We start from the raw sequence: 20,864 nt of genomic DNA on the forward strand, positions 1-20,864 counted from the left end.
GAGGTGATATCCATGTTTCTAATGCCTATGACAGCAATGGGACCAGAATAGTGCAGTCCTGTTTCTCTTGCAGTATTTCCAAGTATTGTGGCTTGAAGCAATTTGACTGTCCTATCTGTAGCTGATTTTAGCAGATTTTGAGAAGGTAGAAGGTGTCATTGATGGCAACCAGGTCATCATGTGGGGACCACCTGTCTCTCCTTACCTGGCACCATTCCAGAGACATGCTCCATAATGGAGCTGGTATGGTTGAGCAGAACATGGGGTGTTGGGACATCCTGTCTTGTTCTGATACATTGCTCATTTGGAGAACCAGTGCAGACACGATGGGCTGAATGGCCTCCTTCTGTGCAGTTAAAATTCTGAAAATAAGTTCTGACATGTTCCTCCAGGTGAACAATTTACACCAAAGGATAAATGTGAGAATGCTTGTCTTTACAATGAAAACCTGCTTGAAATACAGAGTCGGGCCAATAAGGACAGATGGGATTTAAGTAAAGACAAGTGAGGAAGTGCATTTTCTGAAAATAAAATTGGACTGTACAACAACAACTTGCATTGACGTCACGTTTTTAATGTTTTGAAACATCTCAAGGCACTTTTGCAGGAGCTGAAAATTTGAGCCACATCAGTATGTATTAGGGCAGAGGACAAAATGCTTGGTCAAAAAGGCAAGTTTAAAGTAGTGTCTTAAAGGACGAATGACAGGTTGGGAGACAAAGGGATTCAGGAAGGAAATTCTAGAGCTAGGGCCTTGACATCTGAAAGTAGTGCAGCCAATAGCGAGTGATTAAAATCAAGGGTGCTCAATGGATCAGAATTGGAGGAGTGCCATGGGGCTGGTGGAGGTTACAGAGGTAAAGAGAATTTGGGCTCAATTGAAAGACCAAAGAAACGAAAGAAGATCCTTTGACTCATAGGACTTTTTGGATGGAGGAGTTTCCTAAAGAGTCAATGGGGAATGCATCCTGGTTGATACTGGCTGCTGCACAACCATTTAATGCTCCAAGGAGTGTTAATTACCTGGAGACGTGACTTCTGGCCCTCACTTGGGAGGAAGTTCTGCCTCAGAGAGCTGCCGGCCAATCTCAGTAATCCAGTAGCACTAATATCGCAGTGGCCAGGACTAGGACTACAGCAGCATCCAGATGCAAAGTCCCGGAGCTCTATCTATCTAAATGCATATTCATCACACACTAACCTGCCTATGCCAACTTCACGTATTTTACATTTCTACTTCAATGTGCATAAAACCCCTTGTTTTGGGTCTTTAGTCCTGCTCAGATCCAGTTGTGAATGATGGTAGGCAATTAAACAACTAACTGGAAAGGAAGGCTCCACAAGTATCCATCCCCATTCTCACTCTCGGGGGAGCCCAGCGCTTCAATGCAAATGACAAGGCTGAAGAATTTGCAACCATTTCCAGTGAATATTCCATCTCGGCATCCTCCTGAGGTCCCCAGCACCACAGGTGCTAATCTTCAGCCAAATCAATTATTTCCACATGATACAAAGGAACAGTCAAAGATACTAGATACTGCAAAGATTACAGACCCTGACAATATTCTGGCAGTAGCACTTCAGACTTGTGCTCCAGAACTAGCCATACCCCTAGCCAAGCTGATCCTTAGAGAGCTACAACACTGGCATATATCCAGCAATGTGGAAAGTTGCCCGGTTCACAAAAGGGACAAATCCAAGCCAGCCAATTACCGTCCCATCAGTCTACACTCGATCATCAGCAGAGTGACGGAAGGTGTCATCGACAGTGCTATCAAATAGCACTTACACACCAATAATCTGCTCACTGATGCCCAGTTTGGGTTCTTCCAGTGCCTCTCAGTGCCAGACCTCATTACAGCCTTGATCCAAACATGGACAAAAGAACTGAACTCAAGAGTTGAATTGAGAGTGATTGCCCTTGGCATTAAGGGAACATTTGACTGACTGTGCCATTAAAGATCACCAGCAATACTGAGGCCAATGGGAATAGGGGAAAAAGCTATCCACTGCTGGAGTAATTGCTAGAATTAAGGAAGGTGGTTGTGGTTCTTCAAGATCAATCATCTCAGCTCCAGGACATCGCTGCAGGAGTTCCTCATGGCAGTATCCTGGGCCCAACCAGCTTCAGCTGCTTCACCAGTGACCTTCCCTTTTCATAAGGTCTGAAGTGGGGATGTTCACTGATGTTTGCACAATGTTCAGCACTATTCGCGACTCCTCAGATACTGAAGCAGTTCATGTCCACATGCACCAAGACCTAGACAATATTCAGGCTTTGGCTGATAAGTGGCCAGGAATATTCATGCCACATGAGCGCCAGGCAATTACCATCACCAGCAAGAGAGAATCTAACCATCGCCCCTTGATGTTCAATGGCATTACCATCGCTGAATCCCCCACTATCAACATCCTGGACGTTAGCATTGACTAAAAACTGAACTGGACTAACCATATAAATACTGTAGCTACAAGAGCAGGTCAGAGGCTAGGAATTCTAGGGTGAATATCCCACCCACTGACTCCCCAAAGCCTGCCCACCATCTACAATGAATAAGTCAGGAGTGTGATCCACTTTCCTGAATGAGTGCAACAACACTCAAGAAGCTCAACACCATCCAGGACAAAGCACTCCCTGATTGGCACCCTATCCACAAACATTCACTCCCTGCACCACTGATGAACAGCAGTGCGTACCACCCACAAGTTGCATTGCAGCAACTCACCAGGGCTCCATAGGCACCACCTTCCAAATGCATGATCACTACCATCTAGAAGGACAAGGGCAGCAAAAACATGGGAACACCACCGCCTGGAAGTTCCCCTCCAAGCCACTCACCATCCTGACTTGGAAATATATCGCAGTTGCTTCACTGTCACTGGGTCCAAATCCTGCAACTCCCTCGCTAACAGCACTGTGGGTGTACTCACCACATGGACTGCAGTGGTTCATGAAGGCACCTTCTCAAGGGCAATTAGGGATGGGCAATTTTTGCTGGCCTAGCCAGCAACGCACACATCCTGTAACTGAATTTTAAAAAAGGCAATGACCATCTCCAACAAGAGAGGATCTAACCATCTCCCCATGACATTCAAAGGCACTATCAACATCCTGGGGGTTACCATTGACCAGAAACTGAACTGGACTAGCCATATAAATACTGTGGCTACAAGAGCTGGGTAGAGGCTAGGAATCCTGCGATGGGTAACTCACCTCCTGACTCCCCAAAAAATCAGGACTCAATCCTAAATCAATTGCTGGAGCTGCAGTGGCAATCAAGAGCATATCAGGAAGGGATGTCAACTGCATTCCTCAGATTGCAATGTACAATGGAGGAGTCCATCTGCCATCAGTCTGAGACAATAGCACTGACATGTAAATGCACCAAGGACAGGTTGGTGGCTGCTGTGGAGACCTTGGTCCAGGACATCAGTCCTGCACTACTGCAGGAGCAGAGGTCCATCACTGTATCCTTTGGTGGCATCCATCAGTGGCTACGCAACTGGGGGTGGGGCATCTAGGTCTCACTCCAGCTGCTGCTTCTCTTCAAGAAGTCAGCCAGGGTCCCTCAGGCACCCATAATGAGGAGGACAGCAGCTGGACACTCCAGGGCCATCCAGCCAGGTGACTCTGGGGCTCTCTAGCTGATCCAAATCCCCTCTTCCTATGACCCCATCACCTCCAACTCCAGAGGCCAAAGAGTGTGCAAGTACCCAACATTAGGACACCAAAAGCAGGCTGGGGCCCTTCAAGTCTCAAGGCTACCAAGGTTGTCACACACAATAGGATGCAACAGCCAACAGGCTGCCTTCACCTCTGCTGTGGATGTTGGAGAAGCACCAAGGTAGGTTTAGGAAAGTTAAAAAGATTTAGCAGAGCGGTGACAAGGGTGTTCACAATGTGTCCTGCATTTCATTTCCCCTTTTATGTATGCCTCCTTTTTATGAAGAGTTGTATTGCTGTCAATCAGGTGTGAAAGCATGTTCCCTTCCCCCCACTTATCATATATGTTGCTATCATGGGCCTCTGGCCTATGTAATGTGCTTTCATATCACCAGTGTGTATGCCCCTTGTGCACATCATTCTCAACATCAGTGATATCACAATCTTAATGCTAAGTGTGCTTGTGGAACGAACCTTGTCCTCATGCTTTGCAGGGTCATGTCACCTTTATTCTTGGCTTTGTAAGATTGAGGCAGAGGTGTTCTCCTAACTCGTCTGCATTCTTGAAAGGTGAAGGTGCAGTATCTAAGGAAACATGTGCTCATGCATGGAGAAGGGTCATATATTATGCAAATCCATGTGCTCGCTGTCTCCCAACAGGGTTTCATGCTATGAGCCCATTCTTAGAGTTCATGGGTGGTCAGTCAACTGCGTTTGTAACTTTCAGAGTATACATCTACTAAGCTCACCAATCAGTGGGGCACCTTGCCACCTTAAGGTGACAAAGCTCAAGCCCTCTCAGCCAGGTTATAGCCCTGGCATTCAAATTTCCAACCTTGAGCATCTCTCACCCTGCGGTTGTGTGCCTTGTGGCAATAAGGGTCTCGTCACAAACTAGGGATGCAGAGCTGTGCATCCCCTTACCTGAGCACTTGTCAAGGTCACTGATCCTAATTTCAAATAGTGTTTTCTGGTGAGTAATAAAGGCTTTCAGCATGTTCTGGAAGCGCACATGGTTGACTTAGACAATGTGGAGGGGAGCAATGGGATAGGAACGAGGATGCACTAAAGCTGAAGCGTGCTTTTTATTAGCAATGACGTATTCCCTTGAGGCCTTCATGATAGGTGTGCATTGTGGACTTGGCAAAGGCCACGGCTGGCCATGAGGGCACCATATCAGCATTAAAGAGAAGTCATTTTAATGTAAGACCATAAGACAAAGGAGCAGAAATTAGGCCAATCGGCCCATCGAGTCTGCTCCGCCATTCAATCATGGCTGATAAGTTTCTCGACCCCATTCTCCCATCTTCTCCCTGTAACCTTTGATCCTCTTACCAATCAAGAACCTATCTATCTCCGTCTTAAATACACTCAATGACCTGGCCTCCACAGCCTTCTGTGGCAATGAATTCCATAGATTCACCACTCTCTGGCTAAAGAAGTTTCTCCTCATCTCTGTTCTAAAAGGTCATCCCTTTAGTCTGAGGCTGTGCCCTCGGATCCTAGTCTCTCCTACAAATGGAAACATCTTCCCCACGTCCACTCTAACCAAGCCTTTCAGTATTCTGTAAGTTTCAATCAGATCCCCCCTCATCCTTCTAAACTCCATCGAGTATAGACCCAGAGTCCTCAAACATTCCTCATATATTAAGCCTTTCATTCATGGGATCATTCTTGTGAACCTCCTTTGGACCCTCTCCAGGGCCAACACATCCTTCCTGAGATACAGGGCCCAAAATTGCTCACAATATTCTAAATGTGGTCTGACCAGAGCCTTATAAAGCCTCAGCAGCACATCACTGCTTTTATATTCTAGTCCTCTCGAAATGAATGCCAACATTGTATTTGCCTTCCTAACTACCGACTCAACCTGCAAATTAAACTTAAGAGAATCCTGGACTAGGACTCCCTTTGCACTCCAGATTTCTGAATTCTCTCCCCATTTAGAAAATATGCCTCTTCTTCCTACCAAAGTGCATGATCTCACACTTCCTTACATTGTATTCCATCTGCCACTTCTTTGCCCATTTTCCTAACTTGTCCAAATCCTTCTGCAGCCTCCCCACCTCCTCAATACTACCTCACACCTATCTTTGTATCATCTGCAAACTTAGCCAGGATGCCCTCAGTTCCTTCATCTAGATCATTAATGTATAAAGTGAAAAGTTGTGGTCCCAACACTGACCCCTGCGGAACTCCACTAGTCACCGGCCACCTTCCTGAAAAGGACCCCCTTATCCCCATTCTGTGCCTCCTGCCAGACAGCCAATCTTTCAGGCAAATGTTTTATATTGTCATGCTCAGGTGGTCTGCATCCATATTAAGCTGAGGATAAATGTAGCCCAGGATCCCTAACTGAAAGTGCAAGATCTCATTGTGATTTGGAGACGACTAAGTCATTTCTAATTGGATTCACAGCAGCGGAATGCCATCGGCTGCATTGTCACAAGTGCGAATGATCTGATTCACCATCGATGTTATACAGAGTGTATTCTATTGCTTGAGATAGATCTCCTTGAGGAACCTTGTCATATTGAGGGCATACAGCTACGAGACCACAGAGGATTGTGCAACAGCTCCTGCCTCTTATAGGGTGCTGTTGCGACTGAGGTGCTGGAGAGACGCTTGAAGAGGCAGCAGCTTCTGCCATCTAATGTTGGGATAGGGTGTTAGCACCTAGTTAGCATCCCATTTCAGCAAGGAAACATGTTGCCAAGGGTTCATCATCCTTCAAAGGATTAGGACAATCTGAGCTTGATATGCAACTATTCATTCTCATGTTGAAGTGCATGTACGAAATGAGAGGAGTTGCAACGCTGGTGCTCATGCTGACCCATGATGGAGGGCTCTTGTCCAAGTGGGTGCTCACTGCAACTAGTCATCCATCTGGGCCTCACGTGCATGCCTGCCTCGTCTGGCCTGTGCTAAGGCCTCTTTCCCTGCAGCCTCGGCTTCCTCGAACTCATCACTCTCATCTCCCCTTAGCGTTCCTGCTCATTAGAGGAGACATGCAGCTCCATCTCATCATCTGGAAAATCCTACCCGCTTTGCAGCACCAGGTTGTACAGTGTGCAGCAAACCATGAACCGTGAGATCCTCTAGGGATTGTTCTGGAGTGCTCCACCAGATATTGGAATTGCTTCTTTAGGATCCCAATGGTGTGCTCCACCAATGCTTGGCTAGTGACATGAACTTTGTTGAGTCTGAGGTTGCCGAGAGGGCATCATCAGTCACTTCCTTTGTCATTGAGGAGCCAGCCCTGGATCCTACGTGGTCCCTCGAAGATATCAGAGATCTGTGATCTACTTGAAATGCATGAGCTATGGATGCTTCCTGGGTATCTGGTGCAAACCTGTACGATCAGTTTCTTGTGGTCACACACCATCTGTACATAGAGTGAGTGGTCCTTTCTGGTTTATGTATTGCAGTGCCTGTTGCCAGGGAACTTTTGTAGCCACATAAGAGCAGTTGATCGCACCCTGCACCTGTGGGAATCTAGCAATCTCAGCAAACACCAGTGCTTTGGTGTGCTGGATAGTTTGATTTCTGTCAAAGTTGATGTAATTGCGGGCTTTGGCAAAAAGGGGGTCTTTGACCTCATAAATCCATTTGTGCGTGGGTGTTTGAGAGATCCCGCAGGAGGTCCCCAGTGGAGCCCTGGAAGGAGCCACTGGCGTAGAAGTTCAGAGCAACTGTTACTTTCAGAACCACTGGCAATTGATGCCCTCCAAGTCCCCATCTGCCAAATCCTGGAGAATGTGGCAAATGTGAGTCATCAGATCCCTGAACATATGAAGCCATTGGCAACACTGGTTTTCGCTCATCTGTAGGTGATATGCGAGTTCTGTAGATCCTAGGTCTTGTGAACTGCCTACGCATGACATGTCTGTGAGCCTCATCCCCTGCATCTGGAGGAGGCCCTGCTGGCTCTTGGTCTTGATTGTATTGCTCCTTCCTTTGGCGATTCAGGTGCCTCCATTGTAATCTTCTCCTTCTCTCCTGCCTGTAAGCAATAATGCGGGCTGCATCAAATCTAGCCTCCACCTTCTTGATGGTCTCTTCTCTGCAGTATCAATGAGAAATGGACAAATGTCAGCATTATTCTCTAAAGGTCCTCTTTTTGTCAATGACTCGTCAGTGAACGTGGGTTCAATGTCTTTGTTCCTGCATTGGAGAGCACTTGCTCCTGAAATTATGGCCAGTTCAGGATACATATCAAGGTCCTCCCCATCCAACATGACTGACTGCTATGACATTGCTTTAGCCAGGTGCTTGGATGTGCTGTTTTCAGCTCAGGCATTGGGAGCCTCATTCGCTGCACTCTAATATTACAGTCTTAGTCTTTTTCTACAGCATTTCATTCATGGGATGTAGGTGTCACTAGCTAAGCCAGCAGTTATTACCCATCCCCGATTGCCCTTGAGAAGATGGTGAGCCACCTTCTTGAACCGCTACAGTTCATGTGTAGTAGGTACACCCACAGTACAGGGAATGAACTTATTTGAGGGGGGCTTGAGGCTTCTCCAGTGAATGTCCAGCATCAACTTTCTAAAAGGCTTCCAGAGCTTGTCCATTTGCCCAATTGCTGTGGGAAGTTTCACACTGCAAACAAAGGGTTAAAACGAGGTCAATTAGTGCACTTTGTGGGATTAGTTTTGCATGAATGGGCATCCTTGCTTCACTTTCCTGATTCCCTGCAGTGTCATTGAAAGGTTTCTAACATATCTCAGCTGTGCCTCTCTCTTGATTTGGGAATGCATAGTTCAGTTGCTTACCAATGAAATCAGCACCCTCAGTGTCTGCAGCTACCCTCCAATGTACCTACAGATCCTTCACCAGCAGAGCTTCTCCTTGTTTTAATTTAGCACTATGCCATTGCTGCAGGTTGGAAGATGGTAGTGCAGGACTCTCATTGCCAGACTAGCTTGGGTCCTCTGTGTTAGTACGGAAACCCCTCCCAGAGGAGCTTCATATTCAGGTAGACAAACTAGTTCCTCGAAGTGAGGAACGAAGAGCTGGTCACCAGGTGCATGTCACTTAACGCCTGCCACGAATGTGTACAGAAGAGGTGGTTTGCAACAATTCTGGTGGGCATAGGGAGAGGAGGGGTAGGGGAAATTGAGTTTGGGGTAAGAAAATTAAAGATTGGCCTTACCATTAGATTTTTCTCCATGAGGGACAGGAGAGGCAAATGAAGTGTATGCTAATGTGGGAGTGTCTAAACCATTTCCTTTCAGTTGCACAGATGTTTGTTTAAATGAAGATGTATGAAACTGATTTCAAGATGGAACTTTGCAGTTGAAGAGTTGGTAAGCGCGAAATCCCAATTGGACAGATCTTTGTGTCTCGATTTCAAGGATTTCTCTAGTTTTTCAGGATGTGTCCGGTCGTTCCCTGGACAGTCAACCAGAGACTGTACAGAGACCCTTTTGAGTCAGGAGTGTTCAATGTGGCAAATACAACAAAGGAGGATTTAGAACTATGGCCAGAATTTTATCTCAAGGGTGGGCGCCCGGCCAACCCAAATGGACATGAAATAGCGCAAGAATGCTTTGGTCACGTGTGGGATGACGTCTGGATGGACTCCCAATCTTCAAGTTGGCCTGTTGGAGCTGTGCACGCCAACAATTAAAGGGTCACTTTAGGCCATTAAAAAGGCAATTGATCCCAATTTTACATGCACATGCAATTTCTTGCTCATTGCACGGGCAAATAGGGCAGGTGGGCAGCTCACCTTTAACAAAATCTCATCCACGGGCAGGATAAAATAAAAGGGTCTGCAGCATTGCCATTGTGAGTAGTGAGGGGTTTAGGAAATAGTTTGCTGCTGGTTGCTTATTTGAACTTGACAGCTTCATCCTCTGCTCTGAGCTTCAGTCTTAATACTTATGCTCTGAAGAAAGGTCATACAGACCTAAAATGTTAACTGTTTCTCTCTCCACAGATGCTGCCAGATCTGCTGAGTTTTCCCAGTATTTTCTGTTTTTATTTCAGACTCACAGCAACCTCAGTATTTTGCTTTTATCTTAGTATTTCTGGGCTTCATTTCAGGACTCATTGGTGGACCCTTCTAAGCACCATACAGCCTTCTGTTACCCTTGTAACGGGGATTGCGCTCTCTGCTGATGGCACCTCCTCAGAAAGAAGAGGGGCAGAAGTGACAGGAAGCAGGGTGTCCCTACGCAGCTTCCAGGGGTATGAGCTGTGGGAGGAGAGGTGCAGGCACAATGGCCATATGGCCAGCAGGTAGTCCAAGGCAGAAGGGCCACAGAAGACCCCACTATCCTGCTGCCAGGGTTTACAGGTGGTGATGCAGCTACCCCAACATGTCTGAGATGCAATGCTGAAGGAGGCTCTGCCTCTCCAAGGAGAGGGTTACTTCCGTTTGTTAGATGTTTGGGCTAGAGATCACCTCCAACTATGTGGGCGGACACCCCATGCCAGTGGTCTGAAGGCCACAGTGGCCCTCAACATCGATGCCTCTGGCTCTTTCCAGGGGTCAGTAGGGGATCCTTGTAGGAGTTTCCCAATCAGCTGTCCACAGTTGCATCAAGCTGATCCTCTGTTCAGGTAGGTAATGACATTTATTCATTTCCATAGGGATGAGGCCAGCCAGGCTGAGCAAGCCAGAGGGTTTGCAGTGATTGCTGGGTTCCCCCGCACCCACGGTGCAATTGACTGCACACATGTGGCCATCAAGGTGCCAGCGGGTCAACCAGATGCTTTTATCAACAGGGAGGGCTTTCACTCGAATGTCTAGATACTTTGTGACCACAAGACGCAGATTCTGCAAGTCTGTGCAAGATACCCTGGCAGCCCCCATGATGCTTGTTCCAAGGCTGTTCACTGCTCCAGCTCAATAGCATGGATGGCTGCTGGGTGACAAGGGCTATCTGTTGAAAATGTGGCTTATGATGCCTTCCGCCACCCAAGAACAGAGGTAGAGCAGTGTTATAATAGGAGTGATGCCTCCATAAGGATGGAGATAGAGAGTACCATACATCTTCTGAAGAGGTGCTTCCAATGTTTGGACTGTTCAGGGGGAGCACTACAGTACTTCCAGAGCGGATGTCACTGTGAAGAGCGCAGCATGCAACCACTATCAATCTGGCTATGGCAAGGGTGGACCCACTGGAGGAAGAGGATCTTGAGGCAGCTCCATAGGCCACAGATGAAGAATCCAGTGGTGAGTCAGAAGAGGAGCCCAGTAAGGATGTGGAGGCAGACCAGTGGATCCTTAAGGGAGGCAGCGGCACCTCGATCCATTGCTCCTTCAGCTAGGCTGCCAACAATATGCTTCCACCTTATGCCAAGAGTACTGCCTCCATCCAGCATGTTTGAAATGACCCTTTCCTTTGAACCCAAATTCCACTCGGTGCCTGTGCATAAAGTTTAGATCCACTCATGTCCAGCATGAGATATTGGCATGCCCTGAGACTACAAAACAAGAGAAACTTACTCAGGCCATCAAGACAAGAGCAACATTTATATCATGTTGGCACGCACATCAAATGAACATAATATATGGTGTTAATGGTCACACCTGTAACCATATTAACAAAACATGGCAGAACAGAAGCTTACCCATGAACAGTCCCTCTTGTGCTCACTGTGCCTTAAGCTTACATTTGCAAGTGCTGCATCTTGTTGCCCCACCCCTCCCCTTTGCTGGCACTGGCATTGGAGACAGCCTGCTGACTCTGCTGTCCTGTTGGCCTTGATGACCTTGGCGATTGTCCTCTGGCCAGTGGAGCCTGCGCTGGCCCTGCCTGGGAGGGATCGGCCAGTGCTATGGCTGGCATCGCCCCAGTAGCCATATCATCAGATGCCAAGGTCACTGGCTGAGGGGTGGAGGAGCTGCTGCTGTCATCCAGAGTGCCCGGAGACAAGCCCGCAGAGACGAACAACAGTTCATGTGCCAATGTGAGGTTGCTCACCAATGATGAACAGGCACATAGCTGGGATACTGGATGCCTCAACCACTCCCCTCACTGGCACTAACCACCTGAAGCCATTGCCTGTGTAAGGACTTGTAGGCCTGAGCATAACCCCAGGAACCTCTGATTCCCTCCTGGAGTTGCCTCTCCATGAGAGTTGCCACTCTCTCAATGGAGGAGGCAGTGCACTCAACGATGTGGGTCAACACAGTGCTTATGCTCCACATGGACACCTCCACAAAAAAGCCCATGGCATGCATATCCTTACGGATCTCCACCAGTTCCTCCCCCAAATCCTGCTGGACATCCAGCATCTGCCACCTAATGGATGACTCCTGATGCTCATCATCTGCCTTTAAGTCAACATTGTCCTGGTCTTCAGCAATCCTATGACTGACAGTGCCCTGGGCATACTCTGCCTCCACCTGCTCCTCAAGTGAGTGGGTAGTGCCTTCATCGCCATGCAAAGACATTCTAAATGATGATCTAATGCCCAAAGGTGCTGGTATCTGTGCTGGTGCTTGGTGCAGAGAGGGAGTGTGACGCAGGTGCATCTAAAGCCCAGTGGTCCTCTGGATTGCGGGTGGCTCTTTGGTGTTCTGCGTTCGTGGGCGAGCTGGCAATTCTAGGGTAGAACAACAACGTCATTAGTTTAAGTTATCACACGATATGCTGGCATCCTGGTGAGACACCAGAGATCTGCATCATGGTGCCATCGTTTTTCAATGATCAATGGGGATTCAATGTTTGAGGCTCCCATTAATGAGACTACAAAAGAATGTTTGCACAATTCGACACTCACCTCTGTGCACTGCACTCTTACCTGTCAGAGACACCTGCCTCTCCACAACTAGCTGACCAAGCTGGGTGGTGACATCCAGCTCCAAGGCATCTATCTCATACCTCATCAGAATGAGAAGGTTTGGGGGGCCTCCGTCTTAGTTCTTTCACTGGTGTTATGTCTTCCCTTTTCCTGAAATAACAGAGGAGCATTGTGTGGTAACCTGATGGGTAATATGCATTTAAGAAGAATGTTATGATGGAAGATCACATGATCTTAGTATCCAATGGCAGAGTAGCATGAGGTACCTCTGTCGTTAGTTGTCTGTAGTTAGTAGCAGTAGTATAGAGATAGAGTTTGAAATATTAGCACATGTTTAATTGCTGCTGAGAACCTTTGTAAATAAACAGAGTTTCTACCTATGAAGTGTTTGCTGCTCAACTCTATCATTAGTACCAAACTGGTCACCCCTTAAAACAACCGTGTGGACAGGGTCCAACAAACTGGTGACGAGGATTAAACAAGTTAAACATAAGCAAGCGATAAAAACAAAAATCGGCACTGTACCTCACACATCAATTGTAATTAGAAGTTCCGTTCAAAAAGTCAAAGTAATTCCCTCACAGCATGCCGCAATTCAGAAGAATTGATCCTTTCGATCCAGCAACAGATAATTGGTCCCATAACATTGAGCGTCTCATTCTTTTTCCAAGCAAATGAGATTGCAGGGGAAGAGAAAACTCCTCTTAAGTACATTTAGAAATAAGACTTGTGGCTTGATTTGAAGTTTGATGACCCCAGACTCGAGAAATTTTGATGAATTAGTGGACCTGGTGAAGGGCCATTACCAACCAAAGCCTTCAGTAATGATACAAAGGTTCAAGTTTAATTCAAGACTTAGAGCCCCGGGAGAGACAGTTGCAAGCTACGTGGAAAGTTTGAAGCAATTAATGGAGCTTTGAGAGTTTGGTACATCCTTAAATGACATGCTTAGAGATTGTTAAGTGTGCGGTTTGAATGAGACATGATTCAGAAGTGACTGTTGTCCAAAACAAGTTTGGATTTTAAGGTGGTGCTGGAGATTGCACTGACAATGGAAAGTGCAGTTAGAGATTTGAAAGCCATACAGGGTGCATAAAATAGTGCTGTCCTCCACATCGTGTGGAAGCCCCAGCCAAAAAAGGGCACGAAAATGCAAGACTCTGAGAGGCAGGCAACAGCCCCTGCTGCCAGGAAAATGAGGAAACATGACAAGGAGTAACATCAATAGAGATGGAAATATACTAACAATCTTTTAACGATTGGCAATTTCAAAAATTGGAAAGTTTCTATTGTCATTTTGTCATAAAAAAAATCACATATTGAGACAGTGTAAGATTCAGAATCACAATCTATACAGTGCAGGAAGCCATTCAGCCCATTGAGTCTGCACTGGCTCATCGAAAGAGCATTCTACCTAATCCTACCCCCTGGCCTTCTGCCCGTAACTTTGCACATTCTCTCTTTTCAGATAACAATCCAATTCCCTTTTGAATCGATCAAACCTGCCTCCACCCTTTCAGAAAGGTCGTTCCAGACTCCAACCACCCTCTGGGTGAAAAAATGTTTCAAGTTTTAAAAGTCAAACAGACTTTTAATCAAAAGGAAGAGAAGAGAACTGAGATCTACAATGTAGAAGAGCCTGAAGTAACAGATTCAGATACTTATTCATTGTATAACTTGAAGGTTAGAAGAACAGAACCAATCTGTGCAACAGTGAAAGTGAATGGCAGACCTGTTCGAATTGAAGTGGACACAGGAGCTTCCACTACAGTAATTGGGGAACATACTTCAAATATCTGAGTAATGGTGAACATCAAATAAATTTGGAAGAAACAACTGCCCAATTAAAAAAACATACATGGGTGAAGACATCCAAGTCAAAGGCATAAGTAAAGTAACTGTTAATTATGGGAGCTGAGTGTTCCTGATAGAATTTGAGCTGGACTTCGGTGAGCAGGTTATTGGTGAATAAATGTTTGATAACACTACTGTTGATAAACAACAGAGGTTTTCTGATGTTCAAAAATAGGCTGTTAGGATGGTGGTTGACCAAATAGGATTTGTTCTAATTGTGTTTTTTTAAGGATACTATACTGTTGAGTAGATGCTAGTATTGTAGCTGCATTGGAACAGCTTGGCTAGTGGTATAGCAAATTCTAGAACACAGGTCTTCAGCTCTACAGCTAATATACTTCAGTACCTATATCTAGAGCATTCAGCTATTTCTTGATATATGGAGTGAATTGAAATAGCTAAAGACTGGCATCTGACTTGGTGGAGACTCTGGGAGGTTGTCCATTTGGTACTTCAGGATAAATGCTGAATGCTTCAGTCTTGCATTTGGTATTAATGTGTTGGAGTCCTCCACTGTATAGGATGGGGATGTTCCTGGAGATTATTTCTCCTGTTATTTGATTACTTATCCATCACCAGAGTTCAATTTGGACTAACTGCAGATCTTCAACTGTATCCATTATTTGCAGTAATGCACTCCCAGATATGTTGCTTCTGACATGCTCTTTTCCACTCCTTGCTGAAAGGCAGTTAGTCATCTGGCTTAAAGGTGAAAGAGAAGGGAGAGATATGCTGGGCCATGAGGTTTTGGATTGTGTTGGAAAACAGATCCACTGTACCTGATGATCCACAGCACCTCATGGATGCCCAGTTTTGAGTTGCTAGATCTGTTCTTTTTCCATTTCAGAGAGCTTGGTGTGAAGGTCTGACTAGATCTCCACCAGGCCTATGTTATGGTCACTCCAACCAATGCTGTTCTGGACAGATGCAACACAGGATAAGGTCAAGTTTATACACCTGTGCAGCAGTTATCTGACTGACCATTAATCCGCAGGTCTTGGCAAATTATCCTGAGAATGTTAGTTCAAATCTCACTTTAGCAGTTTAAAAAATTGTATTTTGTACAAATAAATCTGGTATCAGTAAGTGAACATGAAGCTTTCAGTTTGTCATAAAATCACAATTCGTTCTCCAATGTCCTTGAGAAAAGAAATTCTGCTGCCCTACCTGGTCTGGCCTAGCCTATATATGAATGCAGTCCCACGTCAGCATGGTTAATTCTTACCTGCCTCTGTAGCAGCTGAGCAAGCATTGTTATTGCCCATCCCTAGTAGTTCAGATAATGCCAATGGGTTTCCTCCTTAAACTGGGCCATTCCTCTGACAATGTTTTTTTTCCCCACTATGGGATTCAATTGAGAATTCCAGGGCACTGACCCCAGGAACAGGAACAACGTGACATCTCCAAGTCAGGTTGGTTTGATGAAACGATTGTAGGTGGATGGGCCTTGAATGCTCCCAGAGAAGAACTACTGTAGCAATGTTCTGGGAATCAGTTTCGTGAATCACTGAAATAAGTGGATAGTGGGAAAGCATTTTTGATCACGTGAAATTTCCCAAGAGCCAAATCAGATGTTTGTGCAGATGTACTTCATGCAAGACATTTAGTATATCATTCAGCTGACCTCCTTTAGCATTGCTCATGGTAAGTTAGAACATACTCTGCGTGTAGGAACACCGCAGCATTTAATGCCAAATGCAGTAATCTGCTGCAAAGATAGCTCTGTGTTTAAATGAGGCCAAGAGGGAAATCCTGAGCTCTGTTGGAAGTCCATTGCTCTTGGTGAAGAAAGTATAATAAATGGCAGATGGTTGTGTATTTTTCCCTTCAGGTCAGAAAAAAAAAGTCAGCACAAATTTGGTCTTTCTCTCATTTGCTATTAAGATCCTTTGAAATGAAATGTTCATGAGTTGAATGCAAGATTTCTATACTTTTGTATAAACATTGATAATGTGATCAGAAGAATCACTGCAGTTTCAAAGTAAATCTGGAGTGAAGGTGATAATGATCTCTTGGAGAAACAGTGGCACATGATCTAAAGGCTTGTTCCTCTTTCAGTTACAGGAATATCAAAGACGACAAGTAGATCACTCGCTGAATTTAGGACTGAAATTTCACAGCTGAAGGAGAGTAAGTTTAATAGCCATCTGAGAAACCTTTAACTTTCAAGTGTTCATATTAGAAACTATTAGAATAATGACACAGGAATCAGGTGGATCAATAATACCGTATAGCTATTTATCACTGGCTCTAGATATTAAATACCTTCATCTCTGGTGTGATCAATAAGTGATTTCCCTCATTTCTCTGCTCCTGGATGGGAGGTCCGATGGTGTAGTGTGTAGTATCCCTGTCTCTGATCTATAAGCTCTCTCAGTGCCACTCCACAACTTGATGGCCATGGGAGGTGTGTTCTAATGAGGCCAAACAGGTTGATCATCAACCTGCAAATCCTTCTAATTCACCTATGGCAGGTGATAAAAGTGTGAGAGACTCCTGATCAGTTATGCTTGATGTGGATGCCCCCCCCCTCAAGCTATAGCATCTGGCTTTAGACTATTGACCTGTTCCAGGAAAAACAAGCTATGGAAACCAATGTTAGCATTTGCTTTGACTGCCTCATGTGTCTCTAGATATGGGAAAGCTTCTAAGTCTAAGTTTGCTCCTGCCCCTGGAGCACTTCTAGTTCCTTGACTAATAAAAAGGAAAGTTTGGGGGAGGGAGGAAAGACTGAGCTCCTTTGTCTGTAACAAGCACAGGCAATGCAATCGCATAGATCTGAAGGGGGAAGGTGGCCATCAGCACCTTGAGTCTAAGATTTCTTTGTGAATACCTGTTTGCTGCCCATTTTTCATGGGAGTGTTGTGGGGTATAAAGATGAGGCCTGGATCCCTCCAGAGGGTATAGGCAGAGTCATGTGCCATGTGTTCAGTCACTTTCTTACCTGACAGGGACACATCAGATCCTTTGGATCTTTTTGGAAGCAGGCACAAGGGGCTGGGGGCTTCCACCAGCTCTGCATGATATTCCTCAGCCTTCTGCTGAATCTCCAGGATGAGTTGGCTAGCCAATCTAGAGGCTGATCATCTGACTCAGACTTCACTGATGCCTCTTCTCCAGTAGTCCCAAGTTCCAGGAAGTTCAAATGAACCTGCTGCCTCCTCCTGCTGCAGACACATGTGTACGGTGACCATCAAATTATGAACCTGAGCCTGCTCTAGATCTAGGTCCCACCGATGTGTCTCTGCACTGATGGAGGGTATAGGAAAGTGCTGTGACAGATCTTCCAGGCTGCTTATTTCCAGCTCCTAGGGGAAGATCTCATTTGGTTGGGGGCGAGGACATGGATGGAGCTGAGAGTGTCAGTCACTTGGCAGAACTCCCTGTGAGCCAAAGTAGAGATAATGAGTGCATGTCAGCAGAGTCAAAAGCAGGAGGGAGAGCTCTCAGTTGGGTTGAGGGAGGGATGATGAGGTGCATGATCCCCATGAGGGTGTTCACTGCCATCCTCACCATGGCTGCAGGCAGGGTCCACATCATCAGTCAGCACAATGGCACACTCCTCAAAGTGAGTGAGGGGCCTAATGTGGGCCACTCCACCCCCAGTCTGAGACGTCTCTATGCTGTTGTGAGCCAGCTTCGCCTGCATGAAGAGAAGATGGAGAGAGAGTGTGAGCAGGATACATGGCGCTGCACAGAATGTTTGTGTGGTGAGCAGAGACAGACAGGATGAGGATGCAAGTTCCAGAGGATATGAGCCCGAGACAGATACAAGGGTGTAAGAGAGTTGGTGTTGTCCCATGAAGTGTGGATCCCTCTGTGATGGGTTTGAGGGTGAGTGTTGAGAGTAATGAGAAGAGTGACTTACCCTGGTGGAACAAATGAGACTATTCACCTGTTGTGGCACTGGGTGGCTGTCCTCTTTTGAAGGACATTGGCACTGACCACCGCTGCTACCTCCAATGCTGAATTAGTAATGTTGCTGCCCATCCTGCGGCCACAGGTGGGAGGTGGGGGGAAGGGGGTAAAGGACATCACGGCAGGCTTGAGGAAGGGCTTTTTGCCTTTCAGGTCTGTGTCTTCTTTCAGCAGCCATGGGCTGGAAGCACTGAGAAGTGTGCACACAGCTGCACCTTAAATATGGCCCCCGGCATGATGAAGCAGCGAAGTGATGGTGTGATGGGCGTATGAGAGCCTGCTGCCAGCGAATTGGCGTGTTTCCTGGTGGGATTGGGACAATATGGCATGAAAATCCACCATTGCAACGGGTTGGTAAAATGTCCTTTTTCTCAGCTGCTACTGCACTTGGTGCAAATGAGGCACAATTCCGCCCAGTCTCTGACCTGCTCTAGTAGCCACAGTATTTACATTTCTGGTCAATGGTGACCCCAGATGTTGATTAAGACACATACAAACATACAAATTCAGAGCAATGGTAGGCCACTCAGACCCTAGAGTCTGCTTCATCATTTCATATGATCATGGCTGATCTGGTCGTAACCTCGACTCCACATTCCCACCTACCCACAAAAAATCTACCAGCCCCTTGCTTAACCAGCTCTGCCTTAAAAATATTCAAAGACCCTGCTTCCACTGAGTTCCAAAGACTCAACCCTCTGAGTGAAAAAATTCCTCATTTATCTTAAATGGGCGACCCCTTATTTTTAAAACACTGACCCCCATTTCAGGATTCTCCCACAAGAAAAATCCTCTTCACATCCACCTTGTCAAGACCCCTCAGGATCTTAAATGTTTCAATCAAGTCACTTCTTACTCTTCTAAATTCCAGCAGCCTAGCCTGTATAACCTTAATTCATAAGGCAACCTGCCCATTCCAGATATTATTATAAACTTTAAATGAATTGTCTCCAGTGCATTTACATCCTTCCTCAAATAAGGAGATCAATGCTGTACATAGTACTCCAGGTGTGTTCTCACCAATGCCCTGTATAACTGAAGCATAAGGCAGAATTTAGCCCTTGATGGGCAGACGGGCCCCACTGGCTCAGCCGCGGGCGGGCAGTTGAACTCCACCACCGAAATGGGCCACACCACCATTTTAAGTGGGCGAGCCAATTAAAGCCAGCACAGCTGGCTGCCCGACAGGAAGCGCATAGCGCTTCCTGTGCAAGGGGTGGGGATTACCCAACTGTCAAAGTGTGCACTTTCGAGCATGCGCGTGAAAGAGCGCACTGCACCCTGAGACTAAGTGCTATCTCAGGGAGAGGCTGAAAGGTTTATAAACTTAAAAAATAGAAAAATAAAAAAATTATTAACTTATGTGGGTCAGTGTTTTAAAAATAAGGGGTCACCCATTTAAGACAAATGAGGAGGAATTTTTTCACTGAGGGTTGAGTCTCTTCCTCAAAAGGCAGTAGAAGCAGGGTCTTTGAATATTTTTAAGACAATGTCACATGAGAAGAGACAGGTTAATAAATATTACATACATTTTATTAAAGGTTTTTTTTAAACAGGCCAGTGGATGAGGTTTCATGTTTTTTCTATTGCCTGCCGGGACTCCTGACCTGCCCGTCTGCCATAAGGTTGGACAGAGTGGGCCTTTAGTTATCCTGTCAATGGCCTCAATTGGCCACTGACAGGTCGGCGGGCGGCCAGCTGATTTCTCCCAATTCCTCCCGACATCACCCCGTGTCATTTTCCTGTTGGCGAGCGGGCCCCACCCCCCAAATCGCCAATGGAAAAATTCTGGCCATAACTTCCCTACTTTTATATTCAATTCCCCTTGCAATAAATGCTAACACTCTATTAGCTTTGCTAATTACTTACTGTACATGCATACTAACCTTTTGTGATTCATGCCTTCAGATATCTAGATCCCTCTGCAGCCTCTCACCATTTAGATAATGATTCTCTTTATCATTTCTCATCTCTACCCAAACCACTTCATCCTGAACTTAGGTCAGCCCCCTCTACTATGCTAACACCATCATTAATTAACAGAGCCACCCCTCTACCTTTTCCTAGCTTCCAGTCTTTCCTAAATATCCCATACCCATAAATATTCAAGTCCCAATCTGTCATCCTGCAGCCATGTCTCTAATGGCTATTAGATCATATTTATTTCTATTAGCATTATCAGTTCATTGGTTTTATTTCGACTGCTTCATGCATTCAGAAACAGAACCTTTACTTTTTTCCTTTCATTGTTTTTGTAACCTCTAGCATTATTTGCTGATTTAGACTTAGATTTTTACTCTGTCCCTTCCTGTCATAGTCTGTTTATTGTTTCCCACATTAATTCCTTTCACTCTTGTCTTGTCTGTACTCTGATTAACACAGCTTCCAAAATTTGATCCCTTGCCCCCCACTATTTAGTTTAAAGCCCTCTGCTTCTTTAGTTATCAGCTTGCTAGAACACTGCTCCCAGCATGATTCAGGTGTAGACCTTCCCAACATTACCACCCCCACATTCCCCAATATTGGTGCCAGTGCCCCACAAACCAGTACCCACTTCTCCCAAACCAGTCTTTGAGCCACAGATTCATCTCTCCAATTTCATGCACCCTTGCTAGTTTGCATGTGGTTTAGGTAACAATCCAGAGATTATAACCTTTGAAGTTCTGCT

At 45.8% G+C, this 20,864-nt stretch overlaps 1 protein-coding gene across 3 annotated transcripts in view; it reads left to right on the forward strand.

Moving 5' to 3' along the window:
• LOC121271356 (CD209 antigen-like protein C) overlaps nucleotides 1–20,864 on the forward strand; it is a 58,668-nt gene that overhangs the window by 2,760 nt on the left and 35,044 nt on the right. For all 3 annotated transcript variants that reach the window (XM_041177310.1, XM_041177309.1, XM_041177311.1), the window contains exon 3: nucleotides 16,337–16,408. In XM_041177310.1, the coding sequence (XP_041033244.1) occupies nucleotides 16,337–16,408 (72 nt within the window). The remainder of the gene's footprint in view (nucleotides 1–16,336; nucleotides 16,409–20,864) is intronic.

This window comes from Carcharodon carcharias, chromosome 30 (assembly GCF_017639515.1).
Source record: "Carcharodon carcharias isolate sCarCar2 chromosome 30, sCarCar2.pri, whole genome shotgun sequence".
Lineage (NCBI taxonomy): Eukaryota > Metazoa > Chordata > Chondrichthyes > Lamniformes > Lamnidae > Carcharodon > Carcharodon carcharias.